The sequence below is a fragment of the Kogia breviceps genome, chromosome 17 (assembly GCF_026419965.1).
Source record: "Kogia breviceps isolate mKogBre1 chromosome 17, mKogBre1 haplotype 1, whole genome shotgun sequence".
NCBI classification, from domain to species: domain Eukaryota; kingdom Metazoa; phylum Chordata; class Mammalia; order Artiodactyla; family Physeteridae; genus Kogia; species Kogia breviceps.
Genome location: NC_081326.1, coordinates 31,081,159 through 31,105,799, shown reverse-complemented (window position 1 = coordinate 31,105,799; position 24,641 = coordinate 31,081,159). Strand labels below are relative to the sequence as shown.

The following is a 24,641-nucleotide window of genomic DNA, read 5'->3' as shown; positions in this document are numbered from 1 at the left end:
AACTCAGACAAGTCAAAATTTTTATGATACTCCATTAAGAGGTAAAAAGACAAACAGGACATTCATTAAGTATAGAAAAGTATTATCACTAATGATTAAATAAATACATGTTTGAAGGAGCTATCAATTTTTACTTATGAAATTGGCAAATAATTTGAAAGTGAAACTACCCCATGTTGGTAGGTATTTGTTGAAATTGGCACTAGCACACATAGCTCAGGGTTTTTTAAACCCATACAAATCTCAGGAATAACAATTTGGAAATGTGTATCAAGGGTCTTTAAAAGCTTCATAATTTTGACTAATAATATTACTCCCAGAAATCTATCAGGAGAAAAAAATTCCAAACTCTAAAAATGTTTTATGCATAAAGATATTCATCACAGTTTTTTATACTATACTGAAAAAAATTTTTAAACTAATTCTAAGAATAAAAAATCAAAGTATGATACATATAAACAATGAAATATTTAAAAATCTTTTATTTATGAGAAACAGGATCTGACTTATAATCTCAACTGTTAAAAAGAAGTAGGGAAGTTAAGAAAACATTGAGGAAAAAGCAATATTAATAAAGTTATAAAAATGTAAACACTGAATATAAATTTAACCAAAAATAGGGATATAGTTATATTGGTAGAATTAGTGGATGGGGAAGAATGTATATTCAAGAAAAAAACCAAAAAACAAACCAAAAAAATGGTTAAAAGAGCTGAAGATAGTTACATGGGAAGATAGCTTTGGAGCAGAGATTGCAGTAGTACTCTTCCCTATATAAATTATATAAGCAAATTAGTTTCATAAAAAATAAAAATTAAATGAGGGTTTCCCTTGTGGCGCAGTGGTTGAGAATTTGCCTGCCAATGCAGGAGACACGGGTTCGTGCCCCGGTCCAGGAAGATCCCACATACCGCGGAGCGGCTGGGCCTGCGAGCCATGGCTGCTGAGCCTGCGCGTCCGGAGACTGTGCTCCGCAACGGAGAGACCACAACAGTGAAAGGCCCGCGTACCATTTAAAAAAAAAAAAAAAATTAAATGAAAAAAGGCAAAACGTTGAAAATAAATATACCAAAGTATTAATAGAAGTTTTCTTTAGGAAGTTAGTTTTAAAATTTTTTATTCTTTTGTACTCTCACATTTTCTATGATAATCATGTCTTAAAAATCAGAGTAGAAAAACAGGAGGGCCTCTTGTCTTTCATTTGTGTGCTTTACATTTACATGGTGTTTTTAATTGTTTCATCTTACTTAATCCTCATAACAACACTGTGAAGCAGATATTATAATCCTGAATTTTATCATGAAGAAAATAAGTGATGAAACTTACAAAAGGTAATTTATATAACTACTGGCACTTTTTTTCCCTACACCACAAGAGTACTGATAATTTAAAAATAAAGAAGAAAGATGTAGATAGAAGAGAGGAAAACTATGGTTAGTGTTAAAGGTAAAATGGAGACTGGGTATGGTACCCCAGTGAAAGGCAAAATTATTGGAAATGTCAAGGCCACTCATTCTAAACTATTTATGTACACAATTTAATGTAACTTATGCACGAAATTAACTGTCAATGTAATAAGGATTTGCATATCAGGCTTACAGCATATAAATTCAAACAGGAAAACTAGATTCCTTTGCAGATCTATTCAGAGGAGGTAAGATAGAAGCCAGTCCCCTCTCTTGGTACTTCAGGCAATGGGGAAAGTCAGTCTAGTGAGCATGTAATGAGTGATTCCTATGAAAGCAAAATACTTTTTTTTAATATAAACTCAAAATTATAGCTATATACACTTGAGACTGTAGCTTTCTTATTATTCAATTCTTAGGATGACAAATTAGTCAAACCAAATATGGAATGAAATGAAATTATATATAAAAATATTTTATGAGCTTTGTTCATCTTCTCTACACGAGAATATATACTTTATTCTTTTTTTTTTTTTTTTTTTTTTTTTTGCGGTATGCGGGCCTCTCACTGTTGTGGCCTCTCCCGTTGTGGAGCACAGGCTCCGGACGCACAGGCCTAGCGGCCATGGCTCAAGGGCTTAGTTGCTCCACGGCATGTGGGATCTTCCCGGACCAGGGCACGAACCCGTGTCTCCTGCATCGGCAGGCGGATTCTCAACCACTGCGCCACCAGGGAAGCCCTATACTTTATTCTTTTTTAGCATTTTCTATTCCAGTACACTTCATTTTTTATAACAACAATTTATTTAAAAATTTTTTTCTATTCTTTTTCAAAGTCTTTTCCCATTTAGGTTATTACAGAATATTGAGCAGAGTTCCCTGTGCTATACAGAAGGTCCCTGCTGGCTATCCATCCTAAATATCACAATGTGTACATGTTAATCTGAAACTCCCAGTCTATCCCTCCTCACCTCCCCACTCCCCAGTAACCATAAATTCATAGAGAATATATACTTTAAAAGCTGAGATGGAATGCTATCTCCTAGGTGTCACTTTCTCTAAACTCTGGAGACAGATTGAATTACTTCCTCCTCCACACTTTAACACTGCTGGAATAGTTAACAAGGAATCATAAATAATTATTTACAGGTCTATCTATCCTGCTAGATAATGAATTTTAAGAGGGCAAAGGCTGTAGATTATTCATGTTTTATTCTCAGTACCAAATAAAATCTCTGGCTACAAAATAGGTCCTCTCAAGCACTTATGTGAATTAATACTGAGCTATCTAAAGAAGACAATTCATAAGTCCAATGAAAAGGAAATACATTGAAAAGACAGAGTCCATTAGGTTTACTGTAAATCCGCTACTTTCTTTTAAGCACCATCACCAAAGACATGGTTTTAATATATAATTCAAATACTACTTTCACCATTAAGTTTTTCCTGATTTTTTCAGGTTACAAATATCTGTTCCTTTCTCTGCACTTCCAGTCTCGTTTCATCTCTATCAAAAGCCTTCACTCACTTTCCTCTTTTTATTTTAAAAAAATTCTTTAAAGGGACAATAGTCCATCTTATTTATCTTTTTTTTTTTTTTTTTTTTTTTTTTTTTTTGCAGTACGCGGGCCTCTCACTGTTGAGGCCTCTCCTGTTGCGGAGCACAGGCTCCGGACGCGCAGGCTCAGCAGCCGTGGCGCTCATGGGCCAAGCTGCCCCGTGGCATGTGGGATCTTTCCGGACCAGGACACGAACCCGTATCCCCTGCATCGGCAGGCGGACTCTCAACCACTGCGCCACCAGGGAAGCCCCTTATTTATCTTTTAATATACAAGATCTACCTACCATTGGCCTAGCACATAATACACACTCAATGTTTGCTAAGTAACAATTTATTAGACTTGAAAATATTCAAAAGATTATAGACAGTTTGTATAATTTCCATTATAACCAAGATGAAGGCCAGAGTAGTCTTAGGAGCCTTTTGTCTTCCTGATGAGTCCTTCTATTGTGTCCCACTGCTCCCTGGTGACCTACCACAAAAAAAAGAAGTCAATTTAATGAGGTTCCTGTGTGTTTTTAAAGCTTAGTATCCTCACTGCCAATATTATATTATACTCACAAAATGGCATTACCTTCCTCAGACTGTTGAATTCCCCTGAAATAAGTACTTCCTCACCACCATCAAATCTAATTACCTGAAAAATAATAATAAAAGCTGTGAAACTAACTTCTTTTAAAAAGTTTCTGAGCCATTAGCCATTTCTCCCTCCTAACTGGATAGAATATCTCCTTGGCACTTTCAATCAAAGCCTAAATTTTAAGGACAGAACTGATGATTAAATCTAAATTGATTTACTCTCTTTAAAATCCTATCTCCATCATTTCTACAATTTCAAATTATACCCAATCTTAAAGTTCATCTTAGAGGCATGTCTACCAGAGTGATTTGCATTTAATAAAATTAACATCAATGAATCAATTCCATAAGCTAAACAATATATATTAATGTTTCTATATTATAAATAATATACTAAATACAGCTAATTACTTTAAATCATATTTACATTCAACAATGTCAGGATTGGTTCTACAATCCACATCCCCACCCCAAATCCACCTCCCAAAAAGTTGAGAGACAACAACGCTTACAGCTCCATTAATCCATGAAGCATAATCACTACAAAGGAAAGCAGCAAGATTTGCAAGTTCTTCCACAGTTCCTAGCCGACCACAGGGAATTCTGTCAATCATTTCTTTTTCAAAAGCTCCAGTTGGGTCAAGACGGCTAAAGGCACCCTTAGGAATTAAGAAAATAATTAGGTTGCTTTTTTTTTTTCAATACAACCGCTTTCCTATTTAAGAAATAAATTTGCAGTAAATGTAATGTAACTATGGCAGCCTATTCATACCTTAGTACTTGTAAGCAACACGGAGTTTTACCAAATTCTTCCATATTCATTTTATGCAATACTGACTTTAAAAAAACCACTAGAAAGGACAGAAGGAAAAAGGAAAACCAGATTGGAGGGACTCCATGATTCTTCTCCAAGGTATTTCTAAATGGGTTTACGAGATTAGCATGCTTCATTTCCAGAATGTTTCTGCAGTGATTCAGCCATGTGGAGGACAGGCTCTTAGTGCTCCAGGCAGGCATCAGGGCTGTGCCACTGAGGTGGGAGAGCCACGTTCAGGACACAGGTACACAAGAGACCTCCCAGCTCCACGTAATAACAAACGGCGAAAATCTCCCACAGATCTCCATCTCAACACCAACACCCAGCTCCACTCAATGACCAGGAAGCTACAGTGCTGGACACCCTATGCCAAACAAATAGCAAGACAGGAACAGAGCCCCATCCATTAGCACAGAGGCTGCCGAAAATCATAATAAGACCACAGACACCCCAAAACACACCAGCAGATGTGGACCTTCCCACCAGAAACACAAGATCCAGCCTTATCCACCAGAACACAGGCACTACTCCCCTCCACCAGGACGCCTACACAACCAACTGAACCAAACTTAGCCACTGCGGACAGACAGCAAAAACAACGGGATCTACAAACCTGCAGCCTATGAAAAGGAGACCACAAACACAGTAAGTTAAGCAAGATGAGAAGACAGAGGAACACACAGCAGATGAAGGGGCAAGGCAAAAACCCACCAGACCTAACAAATGAAGAGGAAATAGGCAGTCTATCTGAAACTGAATTCAGAAAAATGATAGTAAAGATGATCCAAAATCTTGGAAATAGAATGGAGAAAATACAGGAAACGTTTAACAAGGACCTAGAAGAACTGAAGAGCAAACAAACAGAGATGAACAACACAATAAATGAAATTAAAAATTCTCTTGAAGGGATCAATAGCAGAATAACTGAGGCAGAAGAAAGGATAAGTGACCTGGAAGATAAAATAGTGGAAATAACTACTGCAGTGCAGAATAAAGAAAAAAAAATGAAAAGAATAGAGGACCATCTCAGAGACCTCTGGGACAATATTAAACGCACCAACATTCGAATTATAGGGGTCCCAGAAGAAGAAGAGAAAAAGAAAGGGACTGAGAAAATATTTGAAGAGATTATAGTTGAAAAATTCCCTAATATGGGAAAGGAAATAGTTAATCAAGTCCAGGAAGCACAGAGAGTCCCATACAGGATAAATCCAAGGAGAAACATGCCAAGACACATATTAATCAAACTATGAAAAATTAAATACAAAGAACAAATAATAAAAGCAGCAAGGGAAAAGCAACAAGTAACACATAAGGGAATTCCCATAAGCTTAACAGCTGATCTTTCTGCAGAAACTCTGCAAGCCAGAAGGCACTGGCAGGACATATTGAAAGTGATGAAAGAGAAAACCTACAACCAAGAGTACTCTACCCAGCAAGGATCTCATTCAGATTTGACAGAGAAATTAAAACTTTTACAGACAAGCAAAAGCTAAGAGAGTTCAGCACCACCAAACGAGCTTTACAAAATATGCTAAAGGAACTTCTCTAGGCAAGAAACACAAGAGAAGAAAAAGACCTACCTTAACAAACCCAAAACAATTAAGAAAATGGGAATAGGAACATACATATTGATAATTACCTTAAATGTAAATGGATTAAATGTTCCCACCAAAGACGCAGACTGGCTGAATGGATACAAAAACAAGACCCATCTATATGCTGTCCACAAGAGACCCACTTCAGACCTAGGGACACATACAGACTGAAAGTGAGGGGTTGGAAAAAGATATTCCAGGCAAATGGAAATCAGAAGAAAGCTGGAGTAGCAATTCTCATATCAGACAAAATAGACTTTAAAATAAACACTATTACAAGAGACAAAGAAGGACACTACATAATGATCAAGGGATAGATCCATAAAGAAGATATAACAATTGTAAATATTTATGCACCCAACATAGGAGCACCTCAATACATAAGGCAAATACTAACTGCCATAAAAGGGGAAATTGACAGTAACACAATCATAGTAGGGGACCTTAACACCGCACTTTCACCAATGGACACATCATCCAAAATGAAAATAGATAAGGAAACACAAGCTTTAAATGATACATTAAACAAGAGGGACTTAATTGATATTCATAGGACATTCCACCCAAAAACAACAGAATACACATTCTTCTCAAGGGCTCATGGAACATTCTCCAGGATAGATCCTATCTTGGGTCACAAATCAAGCCTTGGTAAATTTAAGAAAATTGAAATCATATCAAGTATCTTTTCTGAACACTACGCTATGAGACTAGATATCAATTACACAAAAAAATCTGGAAGAAATACAAACACATGGAGGCTAAACAACACACTACTTAATAACCAAAAGATCACTGAAGAAATCAAAGGGGAAATCAAAAAATACCTAGAAACAAATGACAATGAAAACACAACAACTCAAAACCTATGGGATGCAGCAAAAGCAGTTCTAAGAAGGAAGTTTATAGCTATACAAGCGTACCTTAAGAAACAAGACACATCTCAAATAAACAACCTAACCTTAAACCAAAAGCAACTGGAGAGAGAAGAACAAAAAAATGCCAAAGTTAGCTGAATGAAAGAAATCGTAACGATCAGATCAGAAATAAATGAAAAAGAAATGAAACAATATTGAAGATGAATAAAACTAAAAGCTGGTTCTTTGAGAAGATAAACAAAATTGATAAACCATTAGCCAGACTCATCAAGAAAAAAGGGAGAAGACTCAAATCAATAGAATTAGAAATGAAAACGGAGAGGTAACAATGGACACTGCAAAAATACAAAATATTATTAGAGATTACTATAAGCAACTGTATGCCAATAAAATGGACAACCTGGAAGAAATGGACAAATTCTTAGAAATGCACAACCTTCTGAGACTGAACCAGGAAGAAATAGAAAATATGAACAGACCACACAAGCACTGAAATTGAAACTGTGATAAAAATCTTCCAAGAAACAAAAGCCCAGGACGAGATGGCTTCACATGTGAATTCTATCAAACATTTAGAGAAGAGCTAACACCTATCCTTCTCAACCTCTTCCAAAATATAGCAGAGGGAGGAACACTCCCCAACTCATTCTACAAGGCCACCATCACTCTGATACCAAAACCAGACAAAGATATCACAAAGAAAGAAAATTATAGGCCAATATCACAGATGAACATAGATGCAAAAATCAACAAAATAATAGCAAACAGAATCCAACAGCACATTAAAAGGATCATACATTATGATCAAGTGGGGTTTATACCAGGAAAGCAAGGATTCTTCAATACACGCAAATCAATCAACGTGATACACCATATTAACAATTTGAAGGAGAAAAACCATATGATCATCTCAATAGATGCAGAGAATGCTTTCGGCAAAATTCAACACCCATTTATGATAAAAACCCTCCATAAAGTAGGTGTAGAGGGGACTTCCCTCAACATAATAAAGGTCAGATATGACAAACCCACAGCCAACATTATCCTCAATGGTGAAAAACTGAAAGCATTTCCACTAAGATCAGGAACAAGATAAGGTTGCCCACTATCACCACTATTATTCAACATAGTTTTGGAAGTTGTAGCCACAGCAATCAGAAGAAAAATAAATAAAAAGGAATCCAAGTTGGAAAAGAAGTAAAGCTGTCACTGTTTGCAGATGACATGATATTATACATAGAGAATCCTAAAGATGCTACCAGAAAACTCTTAGAGCTAATCAATGAATTTAGTAAAGTACCAGGATACAAAATTAATGCACAGTAATCTCTTGCATTTCTATACACTAATGATGAAAAATATGAAAGTGAAATTAAGAAAACACTTCCATTTACAATTGCAACAAAAAGAATAAAATACCTAGGAATAAACCTACCTAAGGAGACAAAAGACCTGTATGCAGATAATTATAAGACACTGATGAAAGAAATTAAAGGTGATTCAAATAGATGGAGAGATATACCATGTTCTTGGACTGGAAGAATCAACAATGTGAAAATGATTCTACTACCCAAAGCAATCTACAGATTCAATGCAGTCCCTATCAAACTACCACTGGCATTTTTTACAGAACTAGAACAAAAAATTTCAAAATTTTCATGGAAACACAAAGACCTCGAATAGCCAAAGCTATCTTGAGAAAGAAAAATGGAGCTGGAGGAATCAGGCTCCCTGACTTCAGACTATACTACAAAGCTACAGTAGTCAAGACAGCATGGTACTGGCACAAAAACAGAAATATAGATCAATGGAACAGGATAGAAAGCCCAGAGATAAACTCACACACATATGGTCACCTTATCTTTGGTAAAGGAGGCAAGAATATACAGTGGAGAAAAGACAGCCTCTTCAATAAGTGGTTTTGGGAAAACTGGACAGCTACATGTAAAAGAATGAAATTAGAACACTCCCTAACACCATACACAAAAATAAACTCTAAATGGATTAAAGACCAAAATGTAAGGCCAGACATCATCAAACTCTAGAGGAAAACATAGGCAGAACACTCTATGACATAAATCACAGCAAGATCCTTTTTGACCCACCTCCTAGAGGAATGGAAATAAAAACAAAAGTAAACAGATGGGACCTAATGAAACTGAAAAGCTTTTGCACAGCAAAGGAAATCATAAACAAGGCGAAAAGACAACCCTCGGAATGGGAGAAAATATTTGCAAATGAAGCAACTGACAAAGGATTAATCTCCAAAACATACAAGCAACTCATGCAGCTCAATATCAAGAAAACAAATGAACCAATCCAAAAAATGGGCAGAAGACCTAAACAGACATTTCTCCAAAGAACATATACAGATTGCCAACAAACACATGAAAGAATGCTCAACATCATTAATCATTAGAGAAATGACAATCAAAACTACAATGAGAGGGCTTCCCTGGTGGTGCAGTGGTTGAGAGTCTGCCTGCCGATGCAGGGGACATGGGTTCATGCCCCAGTCCGGGAAGATCCCACATGCCGTGGAGCAGCTAGGCCCATGAGCCATGGCTGCTGAGCCTGTGCGTCCAGAGCCTGTGCTCTGCAATGGGAGAGGCCACAACAGTGAGAGGCCCATGTACTGAAAAAAAAAAAAAAAAAAAAACTACAATGAGATTTCATCTCACACCAGTCAGAATGGCCTTCATCAAAAAATCTACAAACAATAAATGATGGAGAGGGTGTGGAGAAAAGGGAACCCTCTTGCACTGCTGGTGGGAATGTAAATTGATACAGCCACTATGGAGAACAGTATGGAGGTTCCTTAAAAAACTAAAAATAGAACTGCCATAGAACACAGCAATCCCACTACTGGGCCTATACCCTGAGAAAACCATAATGCAAAAACAGTCATGTAGCAAAATGTTCATTGCAGCTCTATTTACAATAGCCAGGACATGGAAGCAACCTAAGTGTCCATCAACTGATGAATGGATAAAGAAGATGTGGCACATATATACAATGGAATATTACTCAGCCATAAAAAGAAATGAAATTGAGTTATTTGTAGTGAGCTGGATGGACCTGGAGTCTGTCATACAGAGTGAAGTTAAGTCAGAAGGAGAAAAACAAATACCGTATGCTAATATATATATGGAATCTAAGAAAAAAAATGTCATGAAGAGACTAGGAGTAGGATGGGAATAAAACACAGACCTACTAGAGCATGGACTTGAGGATATGGGGAGGGGGAAGGGTAAGGTGTGACGAAGTGAGAGAGTGGCAGGGACATATATACACTACCAAATGTAGGGTGGATAGCTAGTGGGAAACAGCCGCTTGGCACAGGGAGATCAGTTAGGTGGTTTGTGACCACCTAGAGGGGTGGGATAGGGAGGGTGGGAGGGATGGAGATGCAAGAGGGAAGAGATATGGGAACATATGTATATGTATAACTGATTCACTTTGTTGTAAAGCAGAAACTAACACACCATTGCAAAGCAATTATACTCCAATAAAGATGTTAAAAAAAAAGATGTGGCACATATATACAATGGAATATTACTCAGCCATAAAAAGGAACGAAACTGAGTTATTTGTAGTGAGGTGGATGGACCTAGAATTTGTCATACAGAGTGAAGTAAGTCAGAAAAAGAAAAACAAATACCATAAGCTAACACATATATATGGAATCAAAAAAAATGGTCAGAAGAACCTAGGGGCAAGATGGGAATAAAGATGCAGACCTACTAGAGAATGGAATTGAGGATACAGGGAGGGGGAAGGGTAAGCTGGGACAAAGTGAGAGATTGGCATGGACATATATACACTACCAAATGTAAAATAGATAGCTAGTGGGAAGCAGCCGCATAGCACAGGGAGATCAGCTCGGTGCTTTGTGTCCACCTAGAGGGGTGGGATAGGGAGGGTGGGAGGGAGGGAGTTGCAAGAGAGATGGGAACATATGTATAAATGATTCACTTTGTTATAAAGCAGAAACCGACACACCATTGTAAAGCAATTATACTGTAATAACGATGTTTAAAAAAAAACACTAGAAAATATAACCTTTTTACCTTAGTTGCCTCATATGTAAAATGAGGATGCCTGTCTTAGCTATCTCACAAAATTGTTGTCTAAGAAACGAGAAAATGTATATGAAAGTACTCTGAAATATGTACAAATTTAGTGTGGTGGAGGTAGCACTGGTACTGTCATTTGATTTAGTAAACACAGGAAAATGATTCAAATAGGAAATATTTAAGAGGCAATTCCTTTTCTTCTCAAAATAATAGAAAAGGAAGAAAACAAGTATGTAGGAATATTAAATTCAAGTAGATTCCAGAGAGAGAAAAACCATACGAAATTTGCCAAACAATTTCTGCCTTCTGTTAATGATAAAAAGCAGACCAAGATAAAGTATGCATACGCGTTGATTAATAAAAATAATTGGCTTTTTCTCTACCAGTGCCTGGAAGTCTAGGTGACAACTCTCTTCAATAACACAGATATGAGACATAGCAAGCACACACAGGCTCTTTGTGAGCACTTCAGCTCTCCCTAGGCAAGTATAAAGCATCAAAGACAAAGGGTAGACAAAGGTCCCAATCCTGGTTCTATCAGCACTTGCTAGAGAGTTTCTATACTTCAATTTTCTTTTAATCTCTTTAAAACTATATGCATGTTATTTGCATAAAACTTACACCTATATCGCTAGACTAAAAGCTCCTTGACGGCAAGCATCTGTCACAAATGTTTATGTATCTTTCTTAGCACCTTTGCATAAAGAAGGCACTCAGTAAATACATGTTAAATAAATAATAAAATGCAGATGATCTTTCCTAGATACTGAGGTCCTAGAAAGAAGTTTCTATGACTATATATAAGATAGTGCTTAGCACAGTGCTATTCTAAATCATGTGTTTTAATATGTGCCTTTGAATTATTTTTCCATTAATTTTATTATTTTTTATTATAGAACTGCCAAACAAATAAGATATTCAGTCAAGTTTCACTCACTCAGGTAGTTTTTCTTTCCATTTTCCACCCTTCAAACTGCTAAATAAATTAATACAATGATCTCCATGTTAATATTTAATACCCCAGAACCATCTACAAGCCAAATACTCCTTTGCATTATTTTCAGTTTATACAACAGAAACAACTTAGCAAATTTCACCTGGGCCTTCAAAGAAACATCCCAGTTGGGATTATAAATTCTTGCTTTACACGGAAACAAAAAGAAGTATGAGAGTGAAGTAATTTGGGGTAATGTGAGAGAACAGAGAACCTGTGAACCCTTAACAGCATTAGTGATGATTATGAGTTGTAATATCTGATTTCAGGTGAAACGCATGCCATCAGAAGGATTTTTAATCAGAGAGACATGGGAATTAGATGATGTGCATAATAGTGTTTGAAAGTAAAAAGGCACAGACATGTGCCAAAGAAAATGTTGCCTATAACAAGACCAAGCTTATATGATAAATTTCTAAAGCATCTCTTAAATTTAAAATATAGTTACATTTCCATGATTTTAAAAAAGGATGTCAAAGTAAGAACCTTTAAAATATAGTAAAAATTAAGAAGTATAACAGAATAACAGATCATAAAAGCAAATCAGACAAAATGCCAAAATTGATGGCATAAAAGATCCCAGAAAGATTATGACACTGAAATACACCTTATCAAGGAGTTGTATAGCTGCTGTATTCTTGCCCACCTCCTTATTTCTTATGTTGGATAATGGCAAAACCCTCTTCCCTTCCACCAGGGCTCCAACCTAAGGTATTGCTGGAAAATCCTGCACACATCAGAATCTATCTATCTATCTTTCACTCCTTAATCACTCAAAATGTGATCATAAGCAAACCAAAACTTACTTTGGTTTTTATAGGCCCCGGTTGAATCACGTTGAATCTCATTCCATATTTACCCCATTCAGCTGCAAGAGACCTAAAAATTAAAATAAACAACACAGATTCTAGAATATTATATTATATATTAAAAATACTAATAACCAAGACTGCATGCTTATTAAATGCCAGAGACTACAACTCCAATAGGTAGGTACTATTATTATTCCCCCTGTTACAGACAAGGAAATTGAGGCACAGAGAAGTTAAATCATTTGCTCTGGATAATATGGCTAGTTAAGTCAACCTGTAGCAGTCTAGCTCTAGAGTTTGTGCCCTTAATCACACTCTGCTGTACTCTCTACCATTTTCATTTTAGTGTCCTAAAGCACTATGCTAGATGGCTTACCATTCACATTTTGAACGAAGTCCAATATCAATACACATTTTTAAAAAGGGTATCATTATTTAGCTTAAAGAAGGAAGAGATTCACATCTCTCCCCCACATTTTCTGGAGTTCAGTCCTGCACTTATAAAGTTCAATGTAACTTTACTCATAATACATTAGATTACAATGTTTGCAACATTACAAGTGCCTTAATTGAGAAGAGATGGATTACATAGATTTAAAATATTAACCATATCATGTCTAACTAGGCTTTAATACAATTGTTGAACTGAGCTAAAAAGGAAATAAGAATCTAAAAGAATCTTGCTAAATGCCCTGAAGCAAAATAGAACACTAATAGCAAACATGACACCTTGAAGAAGCAACCTGTTTTAAAAGCCTACGTGGGACTTCCCTGGTGGTGCAGTGGTTAAGAATCTGCCTGCCAATGCAGGAGACACAGGTTTGAGCTCTGCTCCGGGAAGATCCCATATGCCACAGAGCAACTAAGCCCATGTGCCACAACTACTGAGCCTGAGCTCTAGACCCCAAGAGCCACAACTGCTGAGCCTGAGTGCCACAACTACTGAAGCCCGTGTGCCTAGAGCCCGTGCTCCGCAACAAGAGAAGCCACTGCAATGAGAAGCTCATACACCAAAACAAAGAGTAGCCCCCACTCGCTGCAACAAGAGAAAGCCCATGCACAGCAATGAAGACCCAATGCAGCCAAAAGTAAATTTAAAAAAAAAAAGCTTACTTGACAGATATGTCTAACTTTTATTACCTAAACTTATTTTAGCAATTTATATTCATATGTATATTTGTGTGCATACTTAATCTACTTTCAAAAAATGATTTAACGTAACTTAAGGAATACATATAATGCAAATGAGGAAGATAAAATTACTTGAAAATAAAGAAAACAAACAAAACAAGGATAAGGAAATATAAAGAAGTCAAGAATGAAACTTATAACTAAATGTATTGTGATATTCCATATAATTATAATAGGCAGGTCAAAAACTTGTATCTACTCCTTCCATGATGCTATGCAAAAGGTAAGCCTAATCAGTTACACAATTCACACTGCCCATAACCAAAAAAGCAAGCTAATCTCTCAGGAAAAACACAATTGTTTCTGACAAAAAAATTTAATAAAACATTTCTTCCAAGAAAACGTATAAAAGGAAAATTGTGTAGTATAGTAATGTCCTTAAGACACTGTATCCTTGCAATAGATACAAAGGGATAAGTTTTGTGTCATTATAAGATATCCATTAACATAAGCTCTATGTAATTATAAGATAGCCACTAAGGTAAGCATTAACATTAACAATGCTTTAGAAAGCACTGTGCTCCAAGTACAGTCTGTTAATCTGATTAATCCACTGGTGCATTTTAGAGAAATGGGATGCATCTCTTTCAGGCAAATCATACATAAAAATTGCTTTTCTGAGTGATACCTTTGACAGAGTCCAAGACCATACCTACCCTGGGTATGTACTTGTAGTGCACCTACTAGATTGCTAGGGAAGTAGTAGCTGTGTGTCTTAACAGAATTACTGAGCTGAGCAGTTTACAGCATTCTGTGAAAAACTGGGCAAGCTATTAAGGAAACTGGCTTAAGAGGAAAAGCCATGCTATCTCTATTCATAGGTGCAACAGATAAATTTGTTCTAGTGCTAGCTCTCTTAACCTAGTTTATATTCTCAAGATCTATTGTAAACATGAGGTATCCACCTCACTGGCTCACTCTGCATGTTAAGAGCCTAAGTTAAGGCTAAGTACAATATACTCAATAATGTTAACCATTATTGTTTTTCAATCAACAGGTGTTTATTGTGAGCTTACTATAAGCCAATACCCTCAAATAAAGAAAGGCAGCCCTGCTTTCAGGAGATAGTCCCTCTCTCAAGAGAGGTCACTTTAGTTGTATAATGAACTAGATACTACTATCCTAGAAACTGTGTAATACGCGCCGAGGCTACTTAAAGGAAGAAGTACCTATGCCTTCCTGAAGTACATGGAAGGCTTCCCTCAGAAGGTGATAATTGAGCTGACACTTGAAGAAGGATTAGGAGTTTTTTGTGGGAGTAAGGGGGAAAGAAGAGGATGGGAGATATTAGAAGCTGGGTGGAGAAAAGAAGATAGCCCAGGCATATGGGCCAGTGTGAGTAAAGGACAAAGGCATAAACAACATGCAGTATTCAGGGACCTACAAGACCTTATCTGGTATGATTGTGTATTATAAAATATGAAAGAGGGCTGATGGGAACATGGGCTGGGGAGGAAGGTACACATTTATTGAGCATCTGCTATGTGCAATTCACTATGCAGTAATACCAAAAAAGCAGCACAGAATCATAGTCCTTAAAAGACATGAAATTGAAACCTCTAACAAGAGTCAAAGATCTTGACAAAACAAATATTGTACAAATGGTGCCAAAATAGTCAAGTTCAAATCCCTTATTTCCAATACATTTGACCTTAAAAAAGAACCCCCAAAACGGTAATTATCTCTATTCAAACTAAACTGCTGAGTAAAGTATGACTTCTTTGTATCTCAAACAAATGTGTATTACTGGCTTAAATGTTAAAAAGAACCTTGAGACTACTCGAAAAAGAGAACAATTATGTAGTTCTGCAAGCACTGAGCACCAGCTATGTACCCGATCTTGCTGAGCAATGAGTATACAAAGATGAATAAGATATGCTTTCTTCTCTCACGGAACACACATTCTATTGGGGAAGTCATATAGCTTTAATGATATGTTAAAAATAGTCTACAATGCCCTTCTCTGTGCCCCTTCATTTTAGAATCTACAACACTGGATGGCATTTATTAATGTGTTAGTCTTCTCACTAGATTGGAATAAACAAAGTTTTAAGGGTGCAAAGAGGAGAGAATGGTTAATTCTCTTCTAGAGAAATGAAAGAACATATCCCAGAGGAGGTGATACAAGCGCCCTGAAGGGAGGCAAAATATCACAGCAAATTCCAACAACAGCATAACCCAGGCATAGAGATATGAAAATGTGTGGTGTGTTTAAGAAAATATAGAGCACAGGAATGATGGTAATTAAAAGCACAGGAATAATGGTAAAAGAATGCAAGTTCAGGTGAGAATGAGGACTGTTCTATTTCCATCACTATCATATCCCTGTATCCCATGTACACAAAAGATACACAATAAATATTTATCAAATAAGTCAATGAATAAAGAAAGGCCAGGGACAAGTCTGTTTAGAATACCATATTGAGTTTTGGCTTTTATTCCAAAGAGTAGTAGAAAAATGATCTAAGGTTTTTAGCTAGGCATTATAATAAGCAGATATACATTTCTAGAAAGATGAGTCTTGTGGGAATGTGAATAAAAAATAAAGAGAAAAGAAACTGGTAGCAGAGAAACATATTATGGGGTTATTACAGTAAGCAAGACAAGCAATGATAAGACCTTACATTACAACTAAGACAGTGGAAAAGGCCAATGGGGAACTGATTCAAAAAGCAATCATATGCTGCTGAGAAAAGGCCAAAAGAGCTGACAAGTGGTCACTGTCTATGTTAGTTCTATTAATCATGTATAGTATGTACAATAAAAGGATGAAGGTATGTTTAAGAGAGGTCAGAGGGGGCACTAGTAAAGATACATGGATACACTAGTCTGAGTTCCTATCAGCCTTTTTCTCATACTTTATAATACACAGTCATACTGGATAAGTAATTAAAATTAAATAAAATTTAGTTTCTCAGTCACAGTAGCCAGAATGCAAAGGTTCAATGGCCACATATAGCTATTGGATACTGCAGATTTACAGAACAGTTCGATCATTGTGGAAAATTCTACTGGACAGTGCTGCTGTAGACAAATAGGACCTATTCATGAAATAGAATGTCTCCTGGTGAATCCAAATTAGTCTGTTTCATTTTTCTCTGGAAAGAGACTAGAAAGCAGGAATTTAGTTACACAAGCTACCAAAGCACATTATTTATCTTCAGTGACAGGATTAACAAAGTAGTACTCACTTGTTCATGGCCTCCACTCCTGCTTTGGCAGAAGCACTTGGTACTACAAAACCTGACCCAGTCTCAGCATAGATGGTTGTAATAGCAAGAAACGATGCTCCTGACATTTTAAAATGATACAGTAATTAACAATATAGCTAAATCAATTCACATCAGGAAAACATTATTTATAATAATGGGATCTAATTCAAGAGGGTATAACAAAAACTGAAGAATTTTTCAAAACTTCACTAAGCCTAAATTAATGAAAGAGTAATCTAATAAAATTGCTACATCTTTGCTAGTAATCTTGCTGCCGTTCAGGATGGTCCAGTCTGTACTTAATTAAAATTCTATACCAGGTGAGTCAATACCAAGGCTCAAATCTCAAAGGTATGGCCCTATTATACCCTGCATAATCAGCTGGACAGTTTTTCCATTAACCCATTTATACGAATAAATTGGAACCAAAACTAAATTAGCAAGGACTTCTGCCTCCAGCATCATGGATTTGTCCTCCTCCTGTAAACACAAAGAAACTGTATCAAATATATGATACCACTATATTCAGATACTGTTTAGCGGGCAGGTAAAGATGGCAATTCCTGAGAGAAGAAAGACAAATGAAATGAGCCCTAAGATCAGATTTTGCCTAAAGGTACTGTACGTATACTATAGTACATACTATATACTACATATATATACATACTATATATTCTATATTACATACTCTATGTTATACTATATACATATGTCATATAGACTGTGGCACAAGAAGTAGGAAAATAGCCAAATAAGGCATTATAACTGAGTTGAGGAGACAGATCAGATTTTAGAAAGACTGAGGAAGTTGCAATTAGTGAGGAGAGTTCCCCCAAAGAGAAAAGTATGTAAAGATAGAGCCCCATAAATCTGCATAGTGTATCCTTGAGTCTCTGGCCAAACACCAAGCTGTACATGTTTAGGGTAAGATTCCATAAGGCCAGGCGAAGAACAACTGCCTGGGAACCATAAGCTGAACAATTCCCAGAGTACACATAGGGCTGGGAGATAAGTGAGTCTGAGCAGCTTTGTTGAAAATCCAGGGCTTTCAGTGGAACGTTCAGAAGGGCTGTGCATTAATAGGAGGGTTAAATCAGCTCAAAAGTAAAGTATACCCTAGACTCACCCAAATAAAGCTTAAAAATGAACACTGAACTGATCAACCTCGTCCACAAGGTTTTAATTCAAAGGGAAATTAAAATGCATACACATATGTGGACACCACACACACACACACACACACACACACACACACCAAAAACAACAACATAAAATTCACAGCATGCAACCAAAAATTACTACACATGAAAAGACACAGAAACAACCAGGAGAAAACTCAGATAATAGAAAGACTCTCAGAAATGACACAGAAGATAGAATTAGCAGATGAAGACCTTTCAAATGATATTGTACACTGGACAGCTACATGTAAAAGAATAAGATTAGAACATTTCCTCACACCATATACAAAAATAAAGTCAAAATGAATGAAAGACCTAAAAAGACCTAAAACCATAAAATTCCTAGGAGAGAATATAGGCAGAACACACTTTGACATAAACCACAGCAATATTTTTTTGGATGTGTCTCCTAAGACAAAAGAATAAAAGCAAAAATTAACAAATGGGAACTAATTAAACTTAACAGCTTTCGTACAATGAAGAAATCCATGGATGAAATATAAAAACCTACTGAATGGGAGAAAATACTGGCAAATAAGATGGGGTTAATATCCAAAATATGTAAACAGCTCATACAACTCAATATCAAAAAAACAAACAGCCCAATTAAAAAATGGGCAAAGAGGATCAGACAGAAGATGGCAGAAGAGTAAGATGCAGAGATCACCTTCCTCCCCACAGATACATCAGAAATACATCTACACATTGAACTGCTCCTATAGAACACCCACTGAACGCTGGCAGAAGACCTCAGACCTTCCAAAAGGCAAGAAACACCCCACGTACCTGGGTAGGGCAAAACAAAAAAAAAACAGAGACAAAATAATAGGGACGGGACTTGCACCAGTGGGAAGGAGCTGTGAAGGAGAAAAGGTTTCCACACACTAGAAGCCCCTTCATGGGCGGAGACTGTGGGTGGCAGAGGGGGAAGCCTCAGAGCCACAGAGGAGAGTGCAGTAACAGGGTGCAGAGGGCAAAGCGGAGAGATTCCCGCACAGAGGACTGGTGCCAACCGGCACTCACCAGCCCAAGAGGCTTGTCTGTTCAGCCGCTGGGAAGGGGGGGGCTGGGAGCTGAGGCTCGGGGAGAGGACTGGGGTTGGCTGCGTGAACACAGCCTGAAGGGGTTAGTGAACCACAGCTAGCCGGGAGGGAGTCTGGGAGAAGTCTGGAGCTGCCGAAGAGGCAAGAGACCTTTTCTTCGCTCTTTGTTGCCTGGTACCCAAGGAGAGGGCTTTAAGCACACCGCTTAAAAGAGCTCCAGAAACGGGCGCGGAGCTGCCAAAGAGACAAGAGACTTCCTTGCCTCTCTTGTTTCCAGGTGCACGAGGAGAAGGGACTAACCGCGCCGGGTAAAGGAGCTCCAGAAACGGGCGCAAGCCGAGCTGTCGGCGTGGACACCAGGGACGGGCGTGGGACGCTAGGGCTGCTGCTGCCACCACCAAGAGGCCTGTGTGTGAGCAAAGGTCACTCTCCACACCTCCCCCCTCGCGGGAGCCTGTGCAGCCTGCCACTGCCAGGGTCCAGGGATCCAGGGACAGCTTCCCTGGGAGAACGCGCGGCGCGCCTCGGGCTGGTACAGTGTCACGCCGGCCTCTGCCACCGCAGGCTCGCCCCGCATCCGTACCCCTCCCTCCCCCCGGGCCTGAGCCAGAGCCCCTGAATCAGCTGCTCCTTTAACCCCGTCCTGCCTAAGCGAAGAGCAGACGCCCTCGGATGACCTACGCACAGAGGTGGGGCCAAGTTCAAAGCTGAACCCCAGGAACTGTGTGAACAAAGAGGAGAGGGGAAGGTCTCTCCCAGCAGCCTCAGAAGCAGCGGATTAAATCTCCACAATCAACTTGAAGTGCCCTGCATCTGTAGAATACCTGAACAGACAGTGAATCATCCCGAGTTGAGGAGGTGGACTTTGGAAGCAAGATACATTATTACTTTCCCCTTTTTCTCTTTTTGTGAGTGTGTATGTGTGTGCTGCTGTGTGAGATTTTGTCTGTATAGCTTTGCTTTCACCATTTGTCCTAAGGATCTAACTGAACTGTTTTTGTTTTTGTTTTTTTCTTTTTAAAATTTTTCTTCTTAATCAATATATATTAATAATTTTATTTTATCCTTTCTTTCTTTCTCTTTTCTTTCTTTCTTACATCCTGTCTTCCCTCCTTTCTTCCTCCCTTCCTTCCTCTCTTCCTCCCTCTCTTCCTCCCTTCTTTCCTCCTTTCCTTCCTCCCTTCCTTTCTTCCTTCTTTCCTTCCTTCCTTCCTTCCTTTCTTCCTTCCTTCTTTCCTTTCTTTCTTCCCACCTTTCTTTCTTTCCTATTTTTTCTCCCTTTTATTCTGAGCAGTGTGGATTAAAGGCTCTTGGTGCTCCAGCCACGCGTCAGGGCTGTGTCTCTGAGGTGGGAGAACCAACTTCAGGACACTGGTCCACAAGGGACTTCCAAGCTCCAAGTAATATGAAACAGCGAAAATCTCTCAGAGATCTCTATCTCAAGACCAAGACCCACCTTCACTCAAAGAAAAGCAAGCTACAGTGCTGGGCAACCTATGCCCAACAACTAGCAAGACAGAACTACAGCCCCATCCATTAGCAGAGAGGCTGCCTAAAATCATAAGGCTACTGACACCCCAAAACACACCACTGGACGTGGACCTGCCCACCAGGAAGACAAGATCCAGCCTCATCCACCAGAACACAGGCACTACTCCCCTCCATGAGGAAACCTACTCAACCCACTGAACCAACCTTAGCCACTGGGGACTGACACCAAAAACAACGGGATCTACGAACCAGCAGTCTGCAAAAAGGAGACCCCCAAACACAGTAAGCAAAATGAAAAGAAAGAAAAACACACAGCAGATGAAGGAGCAAAGCAAGGTAAAAACCCACCAGACCTAACAAATGAAGAGGAAATAGGCGGTCTACCTGAAAAAGAATTCAGAATAATGATAGTAAAGATGATCCAAAATCTTGGAAATAGAAGTAGACAAAATGAAAGAAACATTTAACAAGGAACTAGAAGAATTAAAGAGGAAGCAAGCAACGATGAACAACACAATAAATGAAATTAAAAACACTCTAGATGGGATCAATACCAGAATAACTGAGGCAGAAGAACGGATAAGTGACCTGGAAGATAAAATAGTGGAAATAACTACTGCAGAGCAGAATAAAGAAAAGAAAAAATGAAAAGAATAGAGGACCGTCTCAGAGACCTCTAGGACAACATTAAACCCACCAACATTCGAATTATAGGGGTCCCAGAAGAAGAAGAGAAAAAGAAAGGGACTGAGAAAATATTTGAAGAGATTATAGTTGAAAACAACCCTAATATGGGAAAGGAAATAGTCAATCAAGTCCAGGAAACACAGAGAGTCCCATACAGGATAAATCCTAGGAGAAACACGCCAAGACACATATTAATCAAACTATCAAAAATTAAATACAAAGAAAACATATTAAAAGCATAAAGGGAAAAACAACAAATAACACAAAAGGGTATCCCCATAAGGTTAACAGCTGATCTTTCAGCAGAAACTCTACAAGCCAGAAGGGAGTGGCAGGACATATTTAAAGTGATGAAAGAGAAAAACCTACAACAAAGATTACTCTATCCAGCAAGGATCTCATTGAGATTTGATGGAGAAATTAAAACCTTTACAGACAAGCAAAAGATGAGAGAGTTCAGCACCACCAAACCAGCTTTACAACAAATGATAAAGGAACTTCTCTAGGCAAGAAACACAAGAGAAGAAAATGACCTACCTTAACAAACCCAAAACAGTTAAGAAAATGGGAATAGGAACATACATATCGGTAATTACCTTAAATGTAAATGGATTAAATTCTCCCACCAAAAGACACAGACTGGCTGAATGGATACAAACACAAGACCCATATATATGCTGTCTACAAGAGACCCACTTCAGACCTAGGGACACATATAGACTGAAAGTGAGGGGATGGAAAAAGATATTGCAGGCAAATGGAAATCAGAAGAAAGCTGGAGTGGCAATTCTCATATCAGACAAAATAGACTTTAAAATAAAAACTATTACAAGAGACAAAGAAGGACACTACATAATGATCAAGGGATAGATCCATAAAGAAGATATAACAATTGTAAATATTTATGCACCCAACATAGGAGCACCTCAATACATAAGGCAAATTCTAACAGCCATAAAAGGGGAAATTGATACTAACACAATCATAGTAGGGGAATTTAACACCGCACTTTCACCAATGGACACATCATCCAAAATGAAAATTAATAAGGAAACACAAGCTTTAAATGATACATTAAACAAGATGGACTTAATTGATATTTATAGGACATTCCATCCAAAAACAACAGAATACACATTTTTCTCAAGTGCTCATGGAACATTCTCCAGGATAGATCATATCTTGGGTCACAAATCTAGCCTTGGTAAATTTAAGAAAATTGAAATCGTTTCAAGTATCTTTTCCAGCCTCAATGCTATAAGACTAGATATCAATTACAGGAAAACAGCTGTAAAAAATATAAACACATGGAGGCTAAACAATACACTACTTAATAACAAGGTGATCACTGAAGAAATCAAAGAGGAAATCAAAGAATACTTAGAAACAAATGACAATGGAGACACAACGACCCAAAACCTATGGGATGCAGCAAAAGCAGTCCTAAGAGCGATGTTTATAGCAATACAATGCTACCTTAAGAAACAGAAAATGTCTTGAATAAACAACCTAACTTTGCACCTAAAGCAATTAGAGAAAGAAGAACAAAAAACCCCAAATTTAGCAGAAGGAAAGAAATCATACAGATCAGATCAGAAATAAATGAAAAAGAAATGAAGGAAATGATACCAAAGATCAATAAAACTAAAAGCTGGTTCTCTGAGAAGATAAAGAAAATTGATAAACCATTAGCCAGACTCATCAAGAAAAAAAGGGAGAAGACTAAAACCAATAGAATTAGAAATGAAAAAGGAGAGGTAACGACGGACACTGCAGAAATACAAAAGATTATTAGAGATTACTACAGGCAACTGTATGCAAATAAAATGGACAACCTGGAAGAAATGGACAAATTCTTAGAAATGCACAAGCTGCTGGGACTGAACCAGGCAGAAATAGAAAATATGAACAAACCAATCACAAGCACTGAAATTGAAACTGTGATTCAAAATCTTCCAACAAATAAAAGCCCAGAACCAGATGGCTTCACAGGCGAATTCTATCAAACATTTAGAGAAGAGCTAACACGTATTCTTCTCAAACTCTTCCAAAAGATAGCAGAGGGAGGAACACTCCCAAACTCATTCTACGACGCCACAATCACCCTGATACCAAAACCAGACAAAGACGTCACAATGAAAGAAAACTACAGGCCAATATCACTGATGAATATAGATGCAAAAATCCTCAACAAAATACTAGCAAACAGAATCCAACAGCACATTAAAACTATCATACACCATGATCAAGTGGGGTTTAACCCAGGAATGCAAGGATACTTCAATATACGCAAATCAATCAATGTGATACACCATATCAACAAAACTGAAGAAGAAAAACCATATGATCATCTCAATAGATGCAGAGAAAGCTTTTGACAAAATTCAACACCCGTTTATGATAAAAACCCTGCAGAAAGTAGGCATAGAGGGAATTTTCCTCAACATAATAAAGGCCATATATGAAAAACCCACAGCCAGCATTGGTCTCAATGGTGAAAAACTGAAACCATTTCCACTAAGATCAGGAACAAGACAAGGTTGCCCACTCTCACCACTCTTATTCAACATAGTTTTGGAAGTTGTAGCCACAGCAATAAGAGAAGAAAAAGAAATAAAAGGAATACAAATCGCCAAAGAAGAAGTAAAGCTGTCCCTGTTTGCAGATGACATGATACTATACATAGAGAATCCTAAGGATGCTCCCAGAAAACTACTAGAGATAATCAATGAATTTGGTAAAGTAGCAGGGTAGAAAATTAATGCACAGAAATATCTGGCATTCTTATACACTAATGATGAAAACTCTGAGAGTGAAATTAAGAAAACACTCCCATTTACCACTGCAACAAAATGAATATAATAACTAGGAATAAACTTACCTAAGGAGACAAAAGACCTGTATGCAGAAAATTATAAGACACTGATGAAAGAAATTAAAGATGATACAAATAGGTGGAGAAATATACCATGTTCTTGGATTGGAAGAATCAACATTGTGAAAATGACTCTACTACCCAAAGCAATCTACAGATTCAATGCAATCCCTATCAAACTACCACTGGCATTTTTTACAGAAGTAGAAGAAAAAATTTCACAATTTGTATGGAAACACA

The 24,641-nt window shown here is 37.6% G+C and overlaps 1 protein-coding gene across 5 annotated transcripts in view; it reads right to left on the bottom strand.

The window, feature by feature from the left end:
- Nucleotides 1-3,282: 3,282 nt before the first annotated feature.
- DECR1 (2,4-dienoyl-CoA reductase 1) overlaps nt 3,283-24,641 on the bottom strand; it is a 39,499-nt gene continuing 18,140 nt past the window's right edge. For 3 of the 5 annotated variants that reach the window (XM_059043584.2, XM_059043585.2, XM_067018116.1), the window contains 5 exons: nt 17,104-17,203; nt 12,716-12,788; nt 4,059-4,205; nt 3,542-3,604; nt 3,283-3,439 (listed from right to left, as the gene is read on the bottom strand). In XM_059043584.2, coding sequence (XP_058899567.1) covers nt 3,380-3,439; nt 3,542-3,604; nt 4,059-4,205; nt 12,716-12,788; nt 17,104-17,203 — 443 coding nt within the window. In that variant the 3' untranslated portion in view covers nt 3,283-3,379. Of the gene's footprint in view, nt 3,440-3,528; nt 3,605-4,058; nt 4,206-12,715; nt 12,789-17,103; nt 17,204-24,641 lie in introns of all 5 variants that reach the window. The other 2 variants (XM_067018114.1, XM_067018115.1) reach the window with 1 other exon arrangement.